Source organism: Calidris pugnax, unplaced genomic scaffold, assembly GCF_001431845.1.
Source record: "Calidris pugnax isolate Ruff unplaced genomic scaffold, ASM143184v1 scaffold273, whole genome shotgun sequence".
Classification (NCBI taxonomy): Eukaryota; Metazoa; Chordata; class Aves; order Charadriiformes; family Scolopacidae; genus Calidris; species Calidris pugnax.
The window spans coordinates 10,528,317-10,551,334 of NW_015094508.1; the positions used below are offsets into that span (position 1 = coordinate 10,528,317).

Here is a 23,018-nt window from a genome sequence, read left to right on the forward strand (position 1 = left end):
ATAGAAAACTTTAACATTTTCAAACTAAGGAAAAATGAATTCATGAAACCTTTGAGAATCAAGGGAGTACAAAGCATTATAGTGCAGATTTGCACTCAAAATTTCTACCTAATGACCAGGCGCTACTTTTGCTGTTGACATTAGAGGGCAGTGTTGTCACAGTATTATTTTATACAACGCAGATCTGCAGCACAGCTACATGCCTTTTTCTTAAAAATAAATGCACACATTTCAGAAAGTCAGCCGCAGTTTCCTGTTAAGCAGCTCATAAAAAATGAACAGGAGAACTATAATTAAGAGTATGCAAATTGTTAAAACAAAAAAGAAAAGAGGTTTTTAGTAGAAAGAAGTTTAAGGGATTTTTATTTGTAACAGCTGTTACAGATATTTTACAGATACTGCACTTCCACCAGTGCCACTTACTACAGGACCTCTCCTGCTTCTTCTCTCCAGCCATTCATGCTTCCAGGCTGGCATACACGTTGCCTTGAGCTTCTCCCTGATCATGCGCTCTTCTGGGCGGTCATCCATCTTCTGCAACCCCCTGAGGGTTTCTTTATTCTCCATGTCACGACTACAGGGGGAAAAAAAAAAAAAAAAAAAGAAAAAAAAAAAAGGAAAAGTCAAACACAATTAATTTTAGTTCAAGTATAATACCGCAGCATTGTTAAACCTTTTGCCATCCTGTTCTCCCTCCCCTTAGAACACAGCTGCTAAAATACTACTTCCAAGCTATTGCAGCAAGCCTTCTAAAAGTTACGACTAATTCACCAGCCTGCCATCGGCACCATACCTGTTCTGAGGGCTGTTTTTTTTAAGATGTGTGTACTGCTTGTAACACCAGACACCCATTAAAAACGGAGGTCTTGGCAAACACTAGACCAATAAAAAAATTACCCTATGGGTCATGTCATTCACCAAAGGTTTCAGAGTGGTTCATGCATTCCCTAGAATTCAAAGCTTGCAATTCTTATTTTACAATAATTTACAAAATTAATGGTTAAGGTCTTCCCTCTTCATAGGAGGCACATGCATGAAATTATGTATGTAATGCCTCTTCCTATACGTGAACTCTTCCTCAAAAAAGAAGACTTGTAAGCTAATATATAGTAAATATGTTTATACTGGACAGAGAAGTCATGAAAGTAAGGCTCGTGGCCTTGAGAGTTGCTTTCTGAGTGACTGATGACTCAAAAGCTCTTCAAGTCAGCTGTAATTACAGCAAAATTCACAGCAAGTTTGTATCTGTAAAATGAAAGTGCAATCCATCTGGGCTTGTACTTTTTTGACCTACAGCAAAGCAGTTGCTTGTGATTGCTGGCAACAACAAAAAAGCAAAAAATGCTGTCAAGCACTGAAAAACAAATAGGAACAGTCTGGAAGATTTCCTGATTCTGTTGAGCTATCTTCTAAATCACCAAGAAAACCACATTCTTAAGCAGCAGCACATGATCCCCACCCATCTTCTTGGATCTTCTAGCTGTCTTTAAAAATAAGCAAGCTTGATTGAGCCAACTGTCAGAATGAAATTTTATTTCAAAAATCAAATCACAACTTGAAGTGGAAGACAAGGCTATATAATAATTTAGTTACAACCATTGCCTTCACACATGCAGACTTCAGCTTCTAAAACATTTAGCTATGCAGTAAAAACTAGTTATGTAGTGTGTGATGGCTTACAACACATTCCCTGTATCATTCATTGCAATATGATGACCTTAAAATTAAAATTCCTATCTTCATCAGCAATTTATTACTAAGGTTCATTTACCACAAATCCCTACTTAGAAAAATGAGAAGTTTTTTGCCGGTCAGGAATACTCCTGGGTTGTTTTTTTTCTCTCATTGTAAAGACAAAGGAAACAAAGTATTCTGAGGCAGGAAATAACTCTTCCTGTTCAGTGCTGAAATGTAATAAGCAGATGGATACTGTAAACAAAATACATTTTCTTTCAAGCAACATCTAAACCTACTGTTAATAACCCATTTTAGACACTCAGAACTGTCTAGTGATTAAAGATTTTAAAACGTTTATAAATAGAAACACAACCTACCTAAGAATCAATGTTTTTCAGAGGTTAAACATTAATGCTTAACTTCAAAACTAATGCAAATGACATAAAAATTATTTTTGTCCCAGCATTGAATTCTGTATTATTGCTTTCTACAAACAGAGTGAAAAAAAAAAAGTGATAAGTCATGAAAAACAAAGATATTATAGCAGCAGGTAGAGTCCAAATAGAGAATCTGCTTAAGAGTTTAAATTAGGGGAAAAACTATTGTGTGAAAAGGGTAAACCTTACATTTTTTCCTCAGTCAAAAAAAAAAAATAATCAGTTCACAGACAAAAATCTTTGCATAAGAACAGTACAGCTCCGAAATAATATAGGTGCAAGTTAAAAATATAGAGTTACTCTGGTTTTTATATTAGTTATTCCATGGCGTGAACCATCTCAGTTGCATGAATACTTTGTATAGAAGACAGAAAACACTATCCCAACAGTGAAAGAATGACAGAGTATTTCATTTGTTCATATAACCATGATTAACTTCCCAACTGATATAAAAAAAGTCTTTTAGAGGGCCTTGGACTTGAATTCATGAACAATGTAATACAACAGTGGAGGCTTCACAATCTGTGCTTGTTCTCTAAAAAGCAGAAGCAACTATCTTCCTCTCATGTGACAGCTAAAGCGATCTACTCTCGCCGGCACAAAGAACTCTTGTGCTATTCCTCCACGCAGGTGGGAAAGACCAACTGAGTCTGAAAGCTTTTGCTTTGTAAACCACAGTTATCTTTTTGCAGAATTTAATTATTATGTATGCTTTTATAGAGCACGGCTTCTGTAGTGCTCAAGAAAACTTGGCATTTTAGCTCAAGCTTGGCTAAAATATTTATTAAAGATTCCTATACTGTTGGGTCTGTAGAAAAAGTATTTCTCCTGTGACTGCACAAAGCTCCTGCATACAGCAGGATATGCTCATTTTGTGGTCCTAAACCTGCAGGGCTTTTTTATTACTATTATTTTATTCTAAAGCAAACCTCTAAAGCTATTCCAGGCAAGCTGAAGTTTTCCTACGTGACAGTGGCTAAGTTGCCAGTCTCCGTATCACTGCACCTCAGTACAAAATAAAAGCAATAAATTCAGAGCATACTGCACCAAGGACTTGATCCTGAAGGGTACAGAGCATTCTGATCTTCATGCAGCAAAACCTATTCATGAGTCAAGGTAACCATGTGCTCAAGTGACTGCCAGGTGGTGCTTTATTTGAACAGCAGTGACAAAGCCAAAAAACAAAATGTTTTTCGGCTGCCTGAAAAACAAATCTCAGAGAATATGCTAGCTTGGACCAAGGGGTCTGACATTTCTCAAAAGCCCACCCCTCTGCATCATTGGGAAGCAAGGATTTTGCTTTTTCGTTAATCGAGTAAAAAAAGATGCAAGGCTTTTTCCAGATAAATTCCAACTTTTAAACTTTACTCCCCTCCCAAAAGGCAGCATTAAGGATTTTTAAATTATTTTTATTACTAGTTTTAAATCAGTTTTTAAGTATTTTAAGTCAATAAATCCCAAAGAAATGGATCTAAATTGTAATTCTAAAGTACTGAGCAAGTTCAACAGTGCGATGAGTACCATTTTTTAATGCCTAGGAGTCTGCATAAGAATTGCATTATTCATTTCGGGTTATTTGCTTCATGAACTATAAAACTAAACACAATACCATTAATGTAACGCATGGAAACAGCCTACTGCATCTTGTGCAATAGAGAAGGCAAAACATTGTCCTTTGTTTCTGTGATTTAGTTTTGACTGGCAAGCAGTAATTGAATAGTTAGATTATTAACAACTTGTTCTCTATGGATCAATGATTCAATATTTTAAAATGAAGTATGCAGTACAGGTGTTATTTAGCAAACTATTGTGAAATACACAAGCAAGATTTACTTCTGAGTAGTTCAGTGAATTTAATACTAATTCTCTCAAGTGTTTTTCTTACAAAGTGCATATAAAGGTATATGAAAGCTGAGTCATAGCTCCAATTAATTTTTCTGTGCTTCTCAATGTTTAGAAACAGTTAGATGTCTTGGTTTCTCTGATATCTCACTTGGGCAAACAGCTTTATCAGAGCCACACTGGACCAGATTGTATTAGCAGCAGGAAAAGAGAAAAAAGGCAAGTTCTGAAATAGGAAGGAGTAAATGCACCAAAAGGAGGGAAGCTCTGTCTGCCTTATCCACAAATATGCAATCATAAGGAAGAAAAAAGTTTTCAGTTTTGTGCGGGGTTGTTTTTGCTGGTTTTTTGAGGTTTTTTTGTTGGGTTTTTTTTTTTTTTTTACATTTGTCTGAGGCAAGTTAGCAACAGTGACTTGCATACCACCAGTGATCGAACCATGGATGACCACAGAAGACAGTCACTAACAAAAATGATCATCACACATCAGGTCTACCAGAACAATCAATGCATTTAACAACAGGTTGTGAGGAGAATAGCCAGGGTTTGATGGAAAAGCACCAAATGAGAAGGAATGAATATGGGAGAAATTATATATTCTGCTCAGTGCAAATGCCATATATGGTGACAATCAATACTGGAGGCAAGCTTAGGTAGGACGCACAGAGCTCGTTTTAGGGACCTTAACCAAAAATTAAGAACATGGGCACCCATGTTCTTAATGGGTGCAACCCATAACCCGCAACCCAAGCCTCTACAGATCCCAAGAATGCTTGGCTAATCAGCTGGCCTAGAGGCACGCTAGGAGCAGCACTCAGTGTGGGGAGCAGAGACAAAAAGAGTTAGCTGTTCCCTGGACTGAGAAGATCAACTATTAATGTTTTGGACAACATTTTGCCACTAACAGTGCGGTAGTGCTCACAGTTTCTCTTTCACCGTTAAGTATTTCTAATGATATTGAGATCAGGAAAAAAAAAAAGTAAGTCAGAGAATAAAAAAAGTCAGATCAAGATGGGCAAGGCATGGTCTGTCCTCTTACCAGTTTCCTATTCCTCCTGATCCACTGCTGCTAGCATCTATTATCTAACCATTTGTGTCCATCCTAACAAAGCAAAAGATCTATTTACCTCAAATAAGCTTTTACCTTCTACGTATATTTTGAAATATACTTCTAAACTCTAAATATATTCGTATGTTATACAAATACTGAAGAAGCATAAATAGTGGCCAGATGTAGCTAAACAGAAACATAATACCCAGCAGGTTCCTCTAGAACCTCTCTCCCCTGGAGATCCCAGGTTGTGGTGTGAGAGCCCCTGTTGGAAAACACCATCAGGTGACAGCCACTGCATCTTTACATCAAGCTTTAAAAGCTAAACCATATCCTATTTCTTCCAGCATTTTTCTGTAAAAGGGAAACAAACCTGTACAGAATGTGAAACCATGAAAGAAAAACCTGTTCTTTGGCTCTAAAACAGAAACTACTCAGTCTACACCTCTAGTAATTTGGTAATAATATTATTCCCAGTTTGATGCATTGCTTGTCTTCTCTCCCTGTAAAGCCATTTTATCAAGCATCTGTCTTGAAGACTGTTGTGTTAAAAGATGCATTTGTCAAGGAGAATATTTATTTCACTGCTAACAGGACAATGTTCACAACCAAAGCTCTAACTCCACAGACTGAGCCATCACTTTGAGTGGAACCTCACAGGCCCTGGTCAAGAAGGATCATCCCCTCAGTGATGATGGCTCAAATATCCAGAGATAAATGTCTAAAGTTACAGAGATAGATTAACCTGCCTGGATTTTCTAACTCCTATGAAGTCAAATTCACCTACTTTAAGTATGTAAAACATTGGTTGGATTGCTTGCTCTGAAGGCACCTAGTCATACTTTGAGATTGTGGTGCTATTCAGTAGCCATTGAAAATGAGCCCTCCTACAAAACAAGCCAAGAAATAAGAGCCTCTGTTTGCAACAGATGCTTGCTACAAAGCTAATGAAAGGGGCTTCTCTCTTCTGCTTGTTTCCTAAGAAGGCTATCAGACATCTGAAACAAGCATTACAAAAGCTCCTAGGGCTCTCTAATCCTTCCTGCTGTTATTTAGTCTCCCAATACAAACTCAGATGCGTCAAGGTATACAGGTGCTGTGGTATTTTCAACATGTAAAATAGCAGTTACATTACATGATCTCTCAGGCTCTTAACTTTCATACTAAAAGGTTTGCTGAGGGAATCTGGTATTTTATTTTTATAAGACTAAGAGTTTATGCCATTACTAAGCAGAATTTCTAGAAATTACAGGAAGTAGGTGATTTAGATAGATACATGAGACCCACGGATTCTGATAAATGTGCAGCTTAATTCTTTTAATAATTTTATGTTTTCTGACTAATGTATCTGAAGTGTGATAATACAGCTTACACAAAGACTCATGAGTTTATTCCTGTACCACGAACTTCAGTACCCCAACAGAGAACAGAATCCAATATCCCCTGCTCACGTTATGGCAACTCAAGAGAATACCCAAGTCCTGCTCCCACCCCAGTGCCACATACTACTGAGCCTCACTCCAAGAGCAGCAGTAACGTCATTAAAAAGAAAAAGACTGGAGTATGAATGCTCATTGTCAGTCAACTATGTGATTAGTGATCTGTACCAGGTTATAGGATCTCAAGCATAGGTGTTATAAAGGGATTTCCACCCCACCCCCCCCCCGCCCCAGGTTAGCCCACCAGAACCCTCCTCTATCTCTTGCTGAAGAAGACCAAGTGTTTATTTGGTCATCTATCAACTATGTCAACTCCCCGATCACAGAATCAAATTCTTCATATGTAACATGCAGTTTAATCTTTTCGGCACTAAATTGAGCTTTGGATTCAGATTCTTTAAGCCTGTCATACTCCCAAAACAGGAGTTTTTGGTGAAATGCAACTGGCTAAGATGTAGAAAGTGTCAGGTCAGAACAGATATGGTCCTTGCTGATGTTGAAGTCTGAAGCCATTATCAGAAAGGTAGGATTAAAAGTATGGTAACACCCAAAACAGATGTCCTAAAACAAAGTTGTCAATGCATATTATTTTTATACGTCCATATATTTGGTATATGAGAACATTCATACTGTTTTGAGTTAAGTGTCTGTCCTACTTTTAAGATGAAATTGCTTATTGCATATTGGAGGACTGTCAGATCTCCACACGTAACGCACGGGATAAAGAATTTCTTAAACAATTTAACTCCCCTATGCCCAACAGGTAAGAACATCAGATATTTTATTTAAAAAAAAATTATACTCAGCATCAGCTTAAGATAATAGGGATAAGCAGTTAAAACTGCATACTACATTCTACACCTTCAGCTAGAATGGTGGAAATAAGGTAGCACACAGACAAGTAACTTGGACAGTATGAACTACATAGAATTTCAAAAGCTACAACCTATTAAATCATAACTGCAGGAGTTATAAATGAGAAAGGGAATTTAGACCATTTTGGCACTGTTAAAACCAGCTGAATTACCAGCAGATACCAAACGTTCCAAGATTGCTGCTGGAACAAAAATTTCAAAGTTTTCTCAGCAAAAGATGATCATAAAAATAAATGACATAAGAAAGCAAATAAAAAATTAAAGGCTTATAAACTTGTTCATTCTAGCAAAGAAATATAACACACTTTAAAATTTTTAAGTCTTAATGACTGGAGGAAGTAAATGGTATGTAAGGCAACTGGAGAACCAAACACACTCTTTTAAAAATAGGTAAGTCTTTAAATGATTTGAAGCTAAATTCAGAAAGTTATAAAACCCACCAATCTCTGGCTTTATAGAAAGAGACCAGAGACCTAGAAAGATGCTTCCGTGATAAAAATCACTATTTCTCATCACCAGGTTTATATATTGTTTCTTAGCTTACACTGCTGACAATTATAACAAATTATTATCGTCATCTACTAGTTGTACTGAAGTAGCACTTAGGAGTCATAAAGCAGGACCCTAGCATGCTAATCATCCCAATTTGTTTTTTATCTATCTTGCCCATGTCCGATTTTGTTATTTGGGACTAATCTCTTTTTAAGCTTATGCTCTACTTTGGTTTTTTTTCTCTTTTTGTATTTCTTGCCCATATATTTATGAATCTGAGTTACACTGGGAATTTATATCATATAATAAAAAAATCATACTAATAGGAATAATAAGCTGTACTAAATAAGCACTAAACCTTGTTAATAAGGTATCTGTCTTGCTCACTGATACTCAGAGACCCATTCAAAATATTCTTGCCCTGTGAAGACTCATGCATACACTGAATTTTGTTCCAAAAGCCAAAGAGGACTAATCATTTCCACACACATTTCTGGCTCTGGCATAAAAAGCTTTCCTGGGGTGCAGAAATAAAGTAAAAAATTCCTTGCATGCCTATTTTGAGTAACTGCTAGATGAAGAAATACAGCCCTACAGTGACATGTCAGAAACCTTCACCCAGTTAGGGTAAGTGCACAGTGGATAGCATATTTACCAGCAGCAGCATAAAGCCACAGGTGAACTGGCTCTCACCATGGAGACCCAGACTGAGGTTCTTCGGTTCCTTAACTCTCACACATGTAACACCTTTTTGCATGTATAGAAAGTGCTGTGTGCTGTACGGTGAGAGCACCATCTCCCTCTGCAACACGGAGACCTTTCGGTGATATCTGTCAACTAATCTAGCCACAGGCCAAGCATACAGTAACTACACCCACTTTAACAATGGCAGCTACTATTACAAATGTTTATTTTTGTAAGATAACAACAAGCTAGCATGACAAAAAAATGACAGGAAAAGGCATTCAAAACTTCTGCAAGCATATGGCTAAAAACAGTTACAGTTTCAGTAACTCCTATTTCAGTTTCTTTAAAATCCACTGTACAAAGAGAAAATAAGTGCAGAAATCTTATCTGATAAGGGGGAGTATTTAGTGAAGTAAATTAAAAAATGAAAATAGTAAAAAAAAAAATTCAATGTAGTTAGCAAGCAATAAAAAAACCTTCCATAACAATTCTACAGGTCTGTGATAACATAGCAAGGAAGTCAATTAATTACTAATTACAAATTACATACTGTGAGAGTAAAAACGCAGTGAGCTTACATCCCTTTGATATGGGTCTGGATAAAGGAAAAGGGCTACCTTCAGTATTTGCTTAAAAATTGACATAAAAATTGCAGACACATGCACATAGTTGTGTGAAAGCATAACACAAGAGAAGCATCACTTTACAAGAGCTCCAGAGCTTCAGCAGTGATTTGAGGAAGGACACAATGTTCCACATGAACAGAATTTGATCAGAAAGGCTTTGCGTCCAAGTTTCAGTTTAGTCATTGCCTCCCAGGCACAACATATTCTCCTGTAAGCAAGCACCTAGAAAAAACAGTTTCACAAACCATGGGCACCCCACCATAAAAAGATAAAAAATACATTACGCATACCTAGAAAGATATGTGAGCATGAAATTATATAGATAGATGTTACATTTCTGCAGAACGTGCTAATATGTGAAAAGGAATAGTCTAATTTCATCAAGACATACTGTGCAACAGTCACTAGAAGCAGTATTAAGCATTTATACAGTATTTGAGGAAGGATATAAGAAGTAAAAGCTTGCAGATCAGCTGGATATAATTCTTCCTATCTGTGAAGCAACCTTAAGAATAAATTAATTTTGACTGTTTCGTTTGTCTAGTGAGACTTGTGTGGTCCTATTAAGTTCAGGTTGCTGAAGAGCAGCAGCATTTTACATGAAGTGCCAGTCTTAGTGTGGAGACACTGATAGTGAATAAAGATGCATTCATTACCTTCAGACTTCTGTTAGGACACCAACTACCAGTGGACTACTGCCAACCTCCAGCAGGCTTTGCAGGCCATCAAGCACTCTGTCATCTCTCTGTGCTCAGTACGCCAGCTCCTACACACCAGCACCCTGCATCCCACTCTGACCACACTTCTGAGTTCTCTACACCAATGGCTTCAGTAATCATTACAGGGAAAGCAGTAAGAGAAAAATAAAATAAAAGTAAAAATAATCCAAACCTACACTTCCTGCAAAATGTCATCAGACAGCATTTACTTGATTTCAGTTCACAATGTTATGGGGGAACAAGGGTGGTGCCTTCACTTCTGCTTTCAGCAGTCTGTCAGAAAATGCTTTGGCTACTTCTTATTTCTCACATTTATTTTTTAAATTAAATAGCAATTTTTGATTCAAGGTTAGCACTTTTTAGGATTCCTATGCTTGCCAGTTACAAGAAACCTTTTCCTTCCATCATGACTGTGTAAAGTGAGTGTTTTGTAAAAATTTGTAAAATATCATCGCTGTGCTGATTTACGCCACTGCACCAATTCAGGATCTAAGGAAGTACAGAAAGATTAAGAGACATGATCAACAGGACAAAATAAACTAAACTGTGGAACAACCTCAAGTCTACGATATTCACCCATCTCCCACTGTTGCACTATTGACAAATTCTGGTATATGTACTTACCTGGAACAAATCTGTCTCTAACCTCATGTAGGACTTTGAGGCCACAAAATATGTTGAAAATAAGTAGTAATATTTTACAATAAGTAGCAAACTCTAGATCATGCCAACTCTATATGTGGCAGAATGATGAACAACTTCTTACTGCTGTTAAAAACCCCTTTGAAGAGGAATGGAGGATGCTTTCTAATAATCAGCACAACTCAATAACAGTAATTCCCATTTATAACTCCATTCTGAGATATTCTCCGTAAGGTAACTATGGGTTTTGGCTGGAATGAGTTACAACAGTAACTCAAACTTTCATATACTATTGTTAAATGAAATCAGAGTAACTAAATCTACCAGTGTCATCTTTTTATCGATCCAAAAGAATAAGGGAAGGAAGACAAATGTTGTGAAAACTATGAAATATATAAACAGAAGTAAGCACAGGCAATGATGGTACACAAGTTCTGTAGACATACAAGGTAGTCCAAAAAAACTATAACAAGTCAAACAACTGAAACTGTCAAAAAACCTTAAAACACTTATTTCAAAAATATCAACAGCAGCCCTGTAATAATTTTCTTTATTGCCATGGACAGGTATGACATTAAAGTGACTTGTGAGTAAGCTTTCTAATTTATCCTAACTCACAAGCACAAAAAAGAAACAAACATTGTTTTAGAAAAGGAAGTACTCTTGCTTATTGAAAGAATTGCATTCAGCAGCATTGGTTATAAGATAGGAACCAAAGGGATTTGTGGTGGGATACATGTTAAGTCTATCTGTCAGAAAATTATCTGAAGCACGGAAATATAGAGATATACGTATACTTCAGGCAGAGAACATATGTTTTCAATGACAAGAATTGAGCTCTCTCACACATATTAGATTCCCCCTTAAAAAGGGAACTTAGGACACAGAACTGCAATGATGCACTTGAAATTCAAGTTTGGCTTTATTTGGGACTTGTTATAAATATTTAATATTGACAATCATCAGAGATGGAATAAATATTTAGTGCATGATGTCAGAGCCTTCTTTTAAACTATCTGCCCATTTAAACTTCTTCATCAGAATACAGACATTCCTGTAGACTGTTGACCAGTTAAGATATCAGTTACCATTTAAGACCAGGAATAATCAATTTTTCTTCAGTCATCTATGACCTTCAATTACTCAGACCATTTTTCAGGTAGCTTATAGAATTAGCCTGGGTTCCACTCATGCTTTTCAATTAAGCTAGTCAAAGCAGAACTGCAAGAAAGACTCCAAGTCGTGAACCAGCAACCAAGGAAAATTTGGTTAAGAATTGCCACACAGTTCATCCATGCTAAAGGACCTTGAACGGTACAGACAGAAAGCAGTTATTAACCACTTGTGCAGGACCCTCAAGAATTGCTTCAGCTGAGATAGCAGCACTCAGTGAAGTCCATGGCTTCAAAGAAAAGAAAGAAGAAAAACACATTAACATACAAGTATACTTCCAGATTTTTGAATTGCTCTCCCACATAGCTCAAAAGACAAAGATTGTGTTTGTTCTGCAATACTATACACTAGGCTTTTGTGGAGTACTTGCATAAGCTCATCAATGCAATCCTCAAACATCCATCTTCTGTCCACAATTGTGTTCACCCTCTACAATTCAAGTCTGAAATTTAATGGAACAATTCTCTGAAATTCTGACACTATCAATTATCTTACATTAAAAAAAAAAAACTAAAATAAAAATAGGAAGACTCTTTCATGAATATTCCCAATATGCTCCCACATGAAGTTCACAATGTCTAATATTCATGTAAAGAAATTACAAGGTTTCCTTGCTGCCTCCCTACCCAAACAAATGAATTATAAAAATTGATATAAAACATGTGGCCAGGCTATCACAAAGCATTAATTCTTTACAGTGAAGTGAAAGCAGTGTACTGCTTCCCTGAGACCAGAAAAACAGAATGTACTAATGCTGTTCTAACAGTAGCTTTACTAATAAAAATTAAGGTATACTTTATTTACCCTAAATTAAGGTAAACTATATCCAATGTGCCAAAATTGAAATAAGTTGAACAATGACTTAATTACACATACATGCAAAGAAGTTCCACAGTTTTCTCAAACTTCTCAGGATACATGTTTGAGAACGTTTTATAAACAAAAGAGAAACCTCCTGTCATCCATCTGTAAGAGGACATTTCACTATTACATATGAGAAGCAACGCCATATTGAAATTATAATTAGAAGACATTAATGGTTTTTTTAGAAGGCTTTCTTACCAAGCCCAAATTTACAGCACGGTTTTCAGACATCTCATTTTGCAGACTTCATTTTTAATTTTAAAATTCTACCTTTATACAGAAAAGCTTTGCTTTTCTTATTTTTATGGAATTTATTAAATATAACTAAGCTATAAACCCTAGATAAATGTGTAGGCCCCTGGTTCAGGACTGCCTGTTCTAGAACACAGAAACAATAGAGTCAAGTATCAACATTCACTTTTTTTTTTTTAGGTGTCTTCCATCACTAAGCAGATTTGGAGACTAGTAGTACAACTTATGGGGCTGCATTTCATTCACTTATATTTGACCCTTGAAATCTTCAGCACAGAGTTCCACTGCCAACTACATACTCAACTGAAAGCACTTCCTTGTCCCAACTATTATTTATCTACATTTCTCGGCCTGCCTCCTTAAAAAATAACATGTCCAAGTGCTACCATCCTGAAGCCATCTGAAATAAGAGAAAGCCAGATTACAAATATTTTGCTTGTATTTCTTTGCTTCCTAGTTGTCACTACCACCACCACCTGATTAACAAGAACAGTCATTATTAGGAATTAGTGAGTATGATTCAACCAGCAGCAGAATTGAAAACATTTCTGCAGTTTATTTAAAGTAGCTCCAGAGAAACTTCAGCCCTGAATAGCAGAGATTTTATTCAAATCATCCCTGCATGCTTTTGTTTTTGTGAAGTGAAGATGTATCAGACCTTTGATGTTCAGTTTCACTGTCCTTGGAATTTTCGTGTTTTGTTGTGGGGGGTTTTTTTGGGGGTGGTGGTGGTGGGGTGGTGCTTTGGGGTTTTTTTTTGTTGATTTGTTTTGGTTTTTGGTTTTTTGTTTTAAGAAAGATCTTGCAGGGCAAGTTAAAACTATATGGGAAGAGCACGTAACCCGTGTCAGTACCTGGTATGAATGTCTCATTTATGAAGGCACCATAAAGTGAGCATGGTTCATCTTAACTTTTGTTGCCACCAACACAATAAATATTTTTAAAATCTATATATTAAGCAGAGAGCCTGCTATACAAAGCCCTATGTACAGGAGAGTATTTCTGCAGCTCTGTCAAGTTTCAAAAGCAAGACAGAAGAACTTTGGATGCTGCTGCAAGTATCACATGTATCCTTCCTTACAAGGCAATTTTAACACAAAAAGTTTTTTACCCATCACCTCTATCTGCCTACGTATTAGGCTTTAATGCTGCCCCTCCAATGCTGGATTTCAGATAGTTTCAATCCAATTTCCAGCTTACCACCTAACACTGCCAGTGCAACCCACGCAACACAGGATTCAGCGCTGGGTGGAAGATGCGAACACGCAGTTAGGCTAGCAGTCCACACTGCTGTAAAACACCACCCTTACGTTTAATTCAAGCATAAATGGGAAAACGCAGTTACAGCAGTGTGTGACAGGCATTTAGGCTCATGAAGACTGCCGTGCTCCCCTTCTCAGGGAAGGGGCACAGTCAGAGATGGCATATGGGCGGCATAGAGCTAGCTACTAAATGAAAGCAGCAGACTTCAAACTGAAGCCTCAATTGAAAGCTTTGTTTTCTGTGTGGTTCTGTCCAAAATAACTACTTCTTGATGGAAATATTTAAATTCAACTTCCTGAAGTCAAATATATTAAGAAATATTAACGGTGGTCTGTTAAAAAAACCCACCTGTGTAATTAATCTTTTAAAATCTGTCATGTATAAACATACGATGCAACATTTTCCCTAGTTAGCTCATTAGAAAACACAAATTCAATTAAATCCCAAACAAGTAAAGCTGACAATTTTATTTTTAATATTCCAACTAAAGGTTGCACTCATACAACAAAATGGAAATTGGACACAAATTCTACTCTACAGAACAGAACTGATTTTTCAGTTTTATGATCTAGTTCAAAAGTACTGCATTTTTTGCAACATAAATCAGCTCACAGCAGGCTGCAACAAAATCTACTAGCAGTATGTGACAGATACTAAATTATTTTAGCATTATAATGTAGTCTTTAAAATGAGCTGAATTGAATCCCAGGGAATGCTATCAAAGTGAAGGTCATACAGAACATTTGTAAAACTGGAGGTTCAGCAAGATTACTGAAAATTTATCCCATGGGACAACACAGAAGAAGGAAAAAGTGCAATTTTTTTTGTTTCTTTACTAAGTAGCTTTCAAAACTTTATGAGGAATACAAAGCAAAAAAGTTAAAACTTTTTTTCAAAGTTTTTCAAAGTATTCATCTACAAGTAAGCCCACTTAAGCAAGAAATCCAAATTTCATTTCTTATCACTCCCTCAACTGCCATTCCACATCTATTAAAGAAGAGCCACGTTCCTCCTGCTATGGGTACTTCAGTTTTTCAGTTTGGTTATGGACCTAAATCTCAGCCATAAACACTTAAGTTTTTTGATTAAGATGCTTTTAAGTATGAAAAAATACACTGAGTATTGAAAAAAAAAATAAAAAAAATCGAACAGCAGAGAGTCCGTAAAATATTTATATGCAAGTAGGATCTTGAATTTGCTGCTAAAATACTCTTACATCAAGTACTAACATTAGAAGTAGAGTGATAAGAAGCCTAGAAACACATTAGGTAATTTAAATACCTAAGCTCTGAATAAACAGCTATATTTGCCACTACAGAGGAAGAAGGGGCCACAAGCTATCCTAACTTGGACAGGTAACCTGTTGAAACAGTTCCCTATACCATCTTCCCAGCAGCAATGTCAGTTTGAGGAGTTCCTACTCCCCACCTCAAATGTTCATTTCTGTTCCTCCCTGCTGATGTGGTCTGCCTTAGGAAAAAAAAAAAACAACCACAAAAAACCCAAGAAAAAAAACCAAACCCAAACAAACCAAAAAAAGCAATACAAAAAACACCACCACACGTTTTGAAAATTGAAATTGGAGAGGAGAGAATGGAAGACTGTTGAACTGGATTCATTTCCTATCCATTTCATAACATGGTCCTCCAACAATTTCCCAGGAAAACAGACAGAATGGCACTTCTGATGAACAAGTTTCAGTCAGTCTTTAAGATATAACAGCAAGGCCTTCCATTTTCACAGGACACATTGTATGTGATACAAATTTATTCCAGTAGACAAGGTGTCCCACATGCAGCAACGGAATTTCCCACACTGGAGCCTATAGTTCATAGGATGAAGAAAGTTTTATTATTACAATGAGGCCGCAGAAGTAGGAACCGCAGCCCCCAAAATCTGAATTGTGGTCTCCTTCAGCCTGAATTTACTCAGTGAGATAGCAGGGGTTATGACCTGTGGCAATGAGATTAGATGAGCTTAGAATTGGAAGCAATTAATGCTACTTTGCTTTTCTGTTCAAGAGGTTACTCCCAAAAAACAACTACTTTCAGGATAGAAAGGAAGCATGGCAGTATGACTCAAAGATAAATTGCTGCATAGTCTGTCGCTCCACAGGATCTCCCCATAAGAGCATCTTTTGTAAGACCAAACCAGAAGTCCACCTAGCCCAGTATTCTCTGTCAAACATCAACCACCTGTGCATGCTGTAGCAAAACTACAGGAACAATCTCTGGCCAACACATCCCCCTAGATTCTTCCCCATGTTCACCAGCAGCGTGTGGCTTCAGGGAGGAATTGAAGGAGGATGCCTCCACACGAATTTGCCCAATTGATTTTCAACCTGCTGAAAGTTTTCGTCTGCTGGTTTGTACGTAGAGCGAACTCTAGAGATCAAAGGCATGTCACATGCAATGACCCGAGATATTTAAAAGAAGTTGAGCTGACCTCAAGGAAAAAGAGAAAAAGAAAAATTATATTTACTCAGCACACCACAATACTAAAAAAGGCAAGATGACAGCTGAAATTAATTGCAGTACAGAAAGTTGTTAAGATACACATGAGAAGTAAATGCACATTGTTTATTCCAATTTATATGCCACTTTTGTGTACAAATGTAGGTCAGGGAACAAAAGCCACTGTTAGAAAACAAAAAAAAAAAAAAAAAAGAAATTAAGGACTGGGAGTACCGTAACTTAAAAAAGAATTCCCATATAAACACACACACACCTTGAGTTTGCCCCTTTCTTCTGAAATCCCGAGACAAGTTTTAAAAAAACTGTAATCATCAAATCTGTTCCTGTAGATAAGTATTAGGAAGGTCCACAAAGTACAGTCTTTGTTTTCCTTTTTTCTGTTTTGAGTAAGTTTATCTTAACAAGGGCTTTGATTTCTGTAGGTAGGAGACATTGCACATCCTTGATTACATGTCACACTATCAGCATTAATACACAAGAATGATACAAGAAATCCTGCCATTTCAATGTTCAGAAATGCCATTATATACAACTGCATTTAAACTACAGAAATCAAGAATTCTCCCAATGAGGAGAACTACAGACTCCAATATATATTACCTCGAGTTACACAGTTAGCATTTCCTAGTAATATACGTAACCTACTACCTTAGCTTCCCTTAAAACTTCTTTCGCCTTTAGGAAAAGAGATGTATGATGAGGCAGAGAAATAATACCTAAGTTTACAACATCAAATATTACCATAAAATGCTTTATGTATTCAATGAGTAAGTTTCACTCAAATCAAACTGGCAGACAGAAAATCCCAAAAGACCTACTTGACCTTTTGAGGATGGAAGGAGGAGAAACTGTACAGCTATGCTGTGGGTTAAAAAAAAAAATCTAAAAGAAGCTGTCCATGCAAGCAGATGTTCAACAAACAGATCTGCCAGTGTTATCACGAACATACAGCCCAGAAGAGAAGGAAGACAAGCTCCATTTCGTGAAGGACCCCTTTCCCTGGATCACTCTACTAGCAAGGAATTCTTAGAAATAAGGTCTGACTGCACCATGGATTGTTAAAAAAATCACATGTAAACCACACCTAAACAAAACAGATGATGATTTGCGATTTACAAAAAAAAAAAAGTGCTCAGTTAAATCAGTTTCTGTTTTAGCTTCACTATGTATGAGGAAACACTGTGTATTTGTTATCTTGGAACACGTTCTTAGGGAACTCAGCAGCTCTTCCTGCTCTGGGCATAGAAATTTCTGACAAAGCGTAAGAAGCCTGTAATTTCCTGCTCTGCAAAACTATCAAAATGACTGTCACTTTTTCAACATTTAACAGGCAAACAGGAACCAATTACGGTACCTAGATGTTGCTAGCATTTCATTAGCACACTGAAAGTGGTACCTCAGCTATGAAGGAAAGCTAGGAGCAGAATTAGAGATAAACAAATGCAAAAAACAATCCCAGAATCCTGAAGGCAACCTCTTCACAAGGCCTAGACAGAAGAAGACCAGGCATTAGTCAAGAAAGATGCATTCTCGTGATCTCTCTGTAATATAAATACAAATCAGGACAGAAATTTCAATACATATGTTAAAGTTATGTTTGCCATAACACAAATGGCATGAAGACAAAGGTAGTGGAAGTTAAAGACGGCTTCATAAGGACTCCTTCCCTAGCAGGAGTGGGGAATGAAAAAACATTTTGCAGAAGTTAGCTGCACGCTTTCAGTTTCTTTTATCTGGCTAAGGAAAAAAAAAAAAAAAAAAAAAAAAAAACTGAAATGATCAGAACGGAAAAACAGAGCCCATTTTTCCAGCTGCCTTTCATGATCTGCTCTCCCTAGGAATAGATGATTCCCTTAGCAGGACGGTCCCTTTCCAAAAAAAAAAAAAAAAAAAAAAAATCTCTCTTCTGTTGTAGCACACAAGAGTCTCCATGAAACTCAGTTCACGGGAGGCAGAAATATGAAAAACAGAAATTATTTTCAAGTACTGTTCTAATACCTGAGCACATTTTATGAAGCAATTCCTTCTCTGTGGATCGTTGCATTCAGGAAACAAAAATGGTTGGACAATGCAGAACTAAAGCTGTTTGTTTCAACAATTATAAAAGGGGAAACGTGTGTGACAGTCTTACACGACTTTTGCACTGAATAGTTACTAATAGCACAGTAAACAGTTGACTCAATTTAAAGTACATCATAGTTAAATAAACTTGAGATATGATCAGCACAGAACTGAATTTTACTGTACTATAGGATATGTAGCAATTCAACTTCTCCTTAGACTACTCATTTGAGTAATAAACAATTTACTACCACAGAGCCATTAAGAACACAACAGGCAGCATTTCAGTGGAGATCAGGACTTTGTTTCCTTGCATTGCAGAAAACACTGGGATCCTTCTTTGCAATGAGCACTTAGTTACTTTGGTTCAAGTCCACAGCAAACTCACCATCCACTAAAGATTCAGCTGCATGAATATATATAGCATATAGCATCTGCTACCTGCAATTTCTCTTGGAAGACTTTTACATAAGTATTTTTAGAAGTTTTAAAAAAGTTTAAAAAGAGCATCACACTCAGATTTGCTGGTTTTGGGGGGTAAGGTTGTTCCTCTTTAGAGCAAAAGCAATCTTGAGTCATTTGCATGAAAACAAACTGCTTAATTCTAAAATTCCTTTGATTTTAAAACCTTAAGAAAATATCCTAGAAAATAATAAATTAAGTACTTTGCAGAGCCTCCTTGGTTGTACACACTGTTCAAAAATATTTCATAAATTTAAGGGGTTTTATAACAACAGTATTAGGCCTAGACATGGGTGTAATTAAGGAAGAATATGCACTTCATTCTTCAGTCTTATGCTTGAAAGCCATCTATATAATTTTGCACCTAAAAGAACAGTTTTATTTACATTCACATTCCTTGAGTATTCGTGCTTTCAGTAAAAAAGCCAAAATCGGAAACCCATGTCCCAAAATCTAGAACAGAGCCTAGTTACAGAAATATTTTTTCCGTAACTTTCACCCTATTGTTTAGTGCAGTGAAGAATAACGAATGGAAAATACTTGAAACATATGCATACAACAAAGGCAAACGCAGAAGAATAGGCCATAAATGACAATGCTGAAACAGCTCCAGAGTGTCAGCAAAGCCAAGACCTGTCTCTTTTCCTCTCCACATCCCACTGTCAGACACAAATCCCTACCGACAGACTACAAGTTTTGAGGCTGGCTGAGAAACCATTTTCTCTTACAAAAGGTCCAAAAGCCTCATCCTTTATCAAGTGCTGCCGTTTCCCTGTGACTAACCTAGAAGAGCGTTCCTCAGTCACTTCACAGCACTCAGTTCACCAATTGAGATGCCCTTTCTGCACTGCAGTTTTAACAGGATTTTCTGAAACCAAAGCATGCATTCCTTCCGGAAGTTTTTACTTCAATTTATTACCAGTTTCTCATGAAGATCCTCCAGTAGTTTTGAACACCATGATGCCCTAAAATAAGAAAGGCACTAAGTGAATCTGTGCTTTCAAGTGTGTCCTAATCTGGTTGAGCTTTTCCAGTTCATTTTATTTCAGTGGTCTAAGGGAAGGTTAAACTAATGTTGACTGAATCTTGTATTTCTGTTCAAAACCATCTTATAATTTCTTCATGCAACAACAAATTCTGGTCCATTAAAATTTTGACCTTAAAATACCTTACTGCTTTTCAAATTGGTGGATAAAAGCCAGCTAGTCTCTCTTCAGAAATATTTAACAAAAAGCACCTTAAGCAAGTTATGTATTTCGAGAAAATTAAAACTTTGGCATTACTCTCAAAAGATTCTTAACCACTTACAACTTCAAATCAATAATGCAAATTACCTTTAATGTATGCCCTCAATCCTGAAAAAAAGTAAGAATAAACTACATAACTTTGAGCAAACTGGCTGATAATCATACTCTTCTGTTAATTTGTTCCCACTGCCAGCATCAGAAAAAGAGGGCACTACAATTCTGAAGAAGGTGAAAGACTACCAGTGACTGCTATTCTGGACTGTTCCCCTCTCTGCATTCACATTACAAAAGCTTCTCAATTCATATGGAAGTATCTCCATAGGAGCAATTTGGTTTTCTAAAAAAACACCTAGCTTCCTAGCTTGAAATTTAGATCAAATTGTCAAATCTACTTTATAAAGCTTTCCTCCAAAGTTTCACAGGTGTTTTTTTGCAGAAACAGTCATAATGAAATCTCTAAGTTGCATGTTGTCCACACCTCCACAACCTATTTGAGGATTTAAAATCAGAATCCATATAAAAATCAGTAGTAACCTAAAGCACAGTGGATTTTTTTTTTTAAACAACACATTTAAATATAAGAAACACAAAACACAAACTAGGACTGTGACTTGAATCAGTAAATACCTAGTCATGAAATTGTCATAAAACTGTGGGAAATAGGAGTGCAAGGTTTCACTGAACCAACATAAGAAAGGGGAAATTATCCCCCTTGTTACAGAGGAAATATTTTTCACCCAGAGGAAATAAATAACAACAACTGAATCTGAAGTAGTTCTCCTGAAGTACTACCAAGCAAGTTTTTACTCATGAGCTGTGCTTCGGCATACGAAAGGATAAAACAGCAGCAAATTAAAGAGGTGATTGTCAAACATTGTGACCAGCATGGCAGCTTGTGCTAGTTTACAGTCCCATTTGTGACCACCCTGCTGCGTTACGACTCCTCTAAACAGACTTTCGACCCTAGTTAGAAACAACCTGGGTTAACACAACATAATACGAAATCTATCCTAGAATTTGTCTGATTATTACAAATTCATAATTTTTTCTACTTTGCACGTTTTCCTTTGAAAGAATGAAAAAAGTGGGGGAAAAAATCCACACCCCATATAACTCTGGAAGGTGCTGTAGTTTAATGGCATTGCCACATATCAAGAGACTACAAAAGAAATCTTAGGCCAAATCTATGTGTGATCAGATGTCTTACAAGTTTAACTACCATCACTGAAACACATTTGCAATATGCTTATTTTAAGGTCAATGAAAAGCATATTCTGAAAGACCTTTACAAGACCAATGGCTAAGAAAAGAGGACATAAAGAGCATTTGCTTTAACACACAGATATGTTCCTTATTAAATTTGAACAAAATATTCAAACATTAAGCAAACATTTGTGATCACTAAAGATGTTAGATTCACTTTACTTCTTACATGAGGACTTGTAGCAGCCTCTCAAAAATGGGACAGTAACTGAGAAAGCAGTCTCACTACCTTTAAACAGGAGTGTAAGTGCTTTTCACATCACTATGAAACTACATCACATATGTAAAAGACCAGAAATAAAAAACAGTTTTTCCAGGAAACAATGGTGGAACTATAGTTGGGAGAAAGTCTTGTTGTGAAACAAATCATCTCCTTGTGTCTTACTAATGGACTTCTACGGAAATGTTTTTTCCAACAAGTTAATCTTATACTAGGTACTGGAAGTGACCTGTCTGTGAACTAGAAGCTGAACATTAATGTCACCCACTGAATTAATTGCTGCACTAAACTGACAGGCAACAAGTGATTAGGGTGATGGAGCCCCAAGTCCATGCGTATGTCAGAAGGAAGACACACCTTTGAAATGTTGTTGGAACAAGGCTGACTTCAGCCTTCACAAAACCAGTGAAGAACACACTGTCACACCGTCCTATCCTGGAAAACCAATGACGTTTGCACAGCCAGCTTCAGTCATTTTTCTAGTAACACCTACTACGTGAACATTCAGATACAGGACCCAAACTGTCTCTCTTTGAACACTGCAGACAGGGAAGGTCAACATTTTCAGAAGACAGCCTCTCCAGCAACTTGCTTAGTATGTCTGGGTTAAGTATTAGCCAGCCAGCCACGCATCTTAACAAAGTTAGAATCAAGCTGTGGTATGAATATGGAACAGCACAGGTCTCAATTCCTAAACCCTGACTGCCCATTTGCAGCTTCTGAAGAACTAATGTAGTTAAACAGAGTTCAACATTTCAAATCCTGTAATTATAGACTATTTTAGTGACTGCAAATAAGTATACAGTAACCCGACAAAACCTTATCAAAAGTCGCCATGGTAAAAACCAGTTACACTAACCACTTCCCTTGCAAGAGCCAGCTTTATCCCCTCCCAGTTATAAAAACATGCCATTTATTTGAACATGGAAAGGGAGTAACAGTGCTAGGCGCGTATTGTCTCATTTCCCATTTCCTTTTAGGTATCAAAATGCAGACCTTGTCACAATAATGCTCAGAAATGCAATGAAGCAGACATTGGGCCTTCAAGAGAAAAAGCGAGATGTTGGTTATCTAAAGTGAACTTAGGGGGGGAAAAAGGAACAAGTTCTACACAATATTTTTGTATTTTCTGAGAGTGACTTTAAAGAAACCTGAGGAAAAACTGCATAGAGTAACATTACTGACAAATGCCAAAACCGTGTCCAGTTACAAATACAATGAAGACTTGGGCTGCATTTATGCTTATGCAGCT

The 23,018-nt window shown here is 36.8% G+C and overlaps 1 protein-coding gene across 1 annotated transcript in view; it reads right to left on the reverse strand.

Annotated features, from left to right (window-relative positions):
* Positions 1–23,018, reverse strand: part of MAP3K1 (mitogen-activated protein kinase kinase kinase 1, E3 ubiquitin protein ligase) — a 58,403-nt gene that overhangs the window by 22,948 nt on the left and 12,437 nt on the right. Inside the window, exon 2 of the mRNA XM_014965014.1 lies at positions 424–574. Within this exon, the coding sequence (XP_014820500.1) occupies positions 424–574 (151 nt within the window). The remainder of the gene's footprint in view (positions 1–423; positions 575–23,018) is intronic.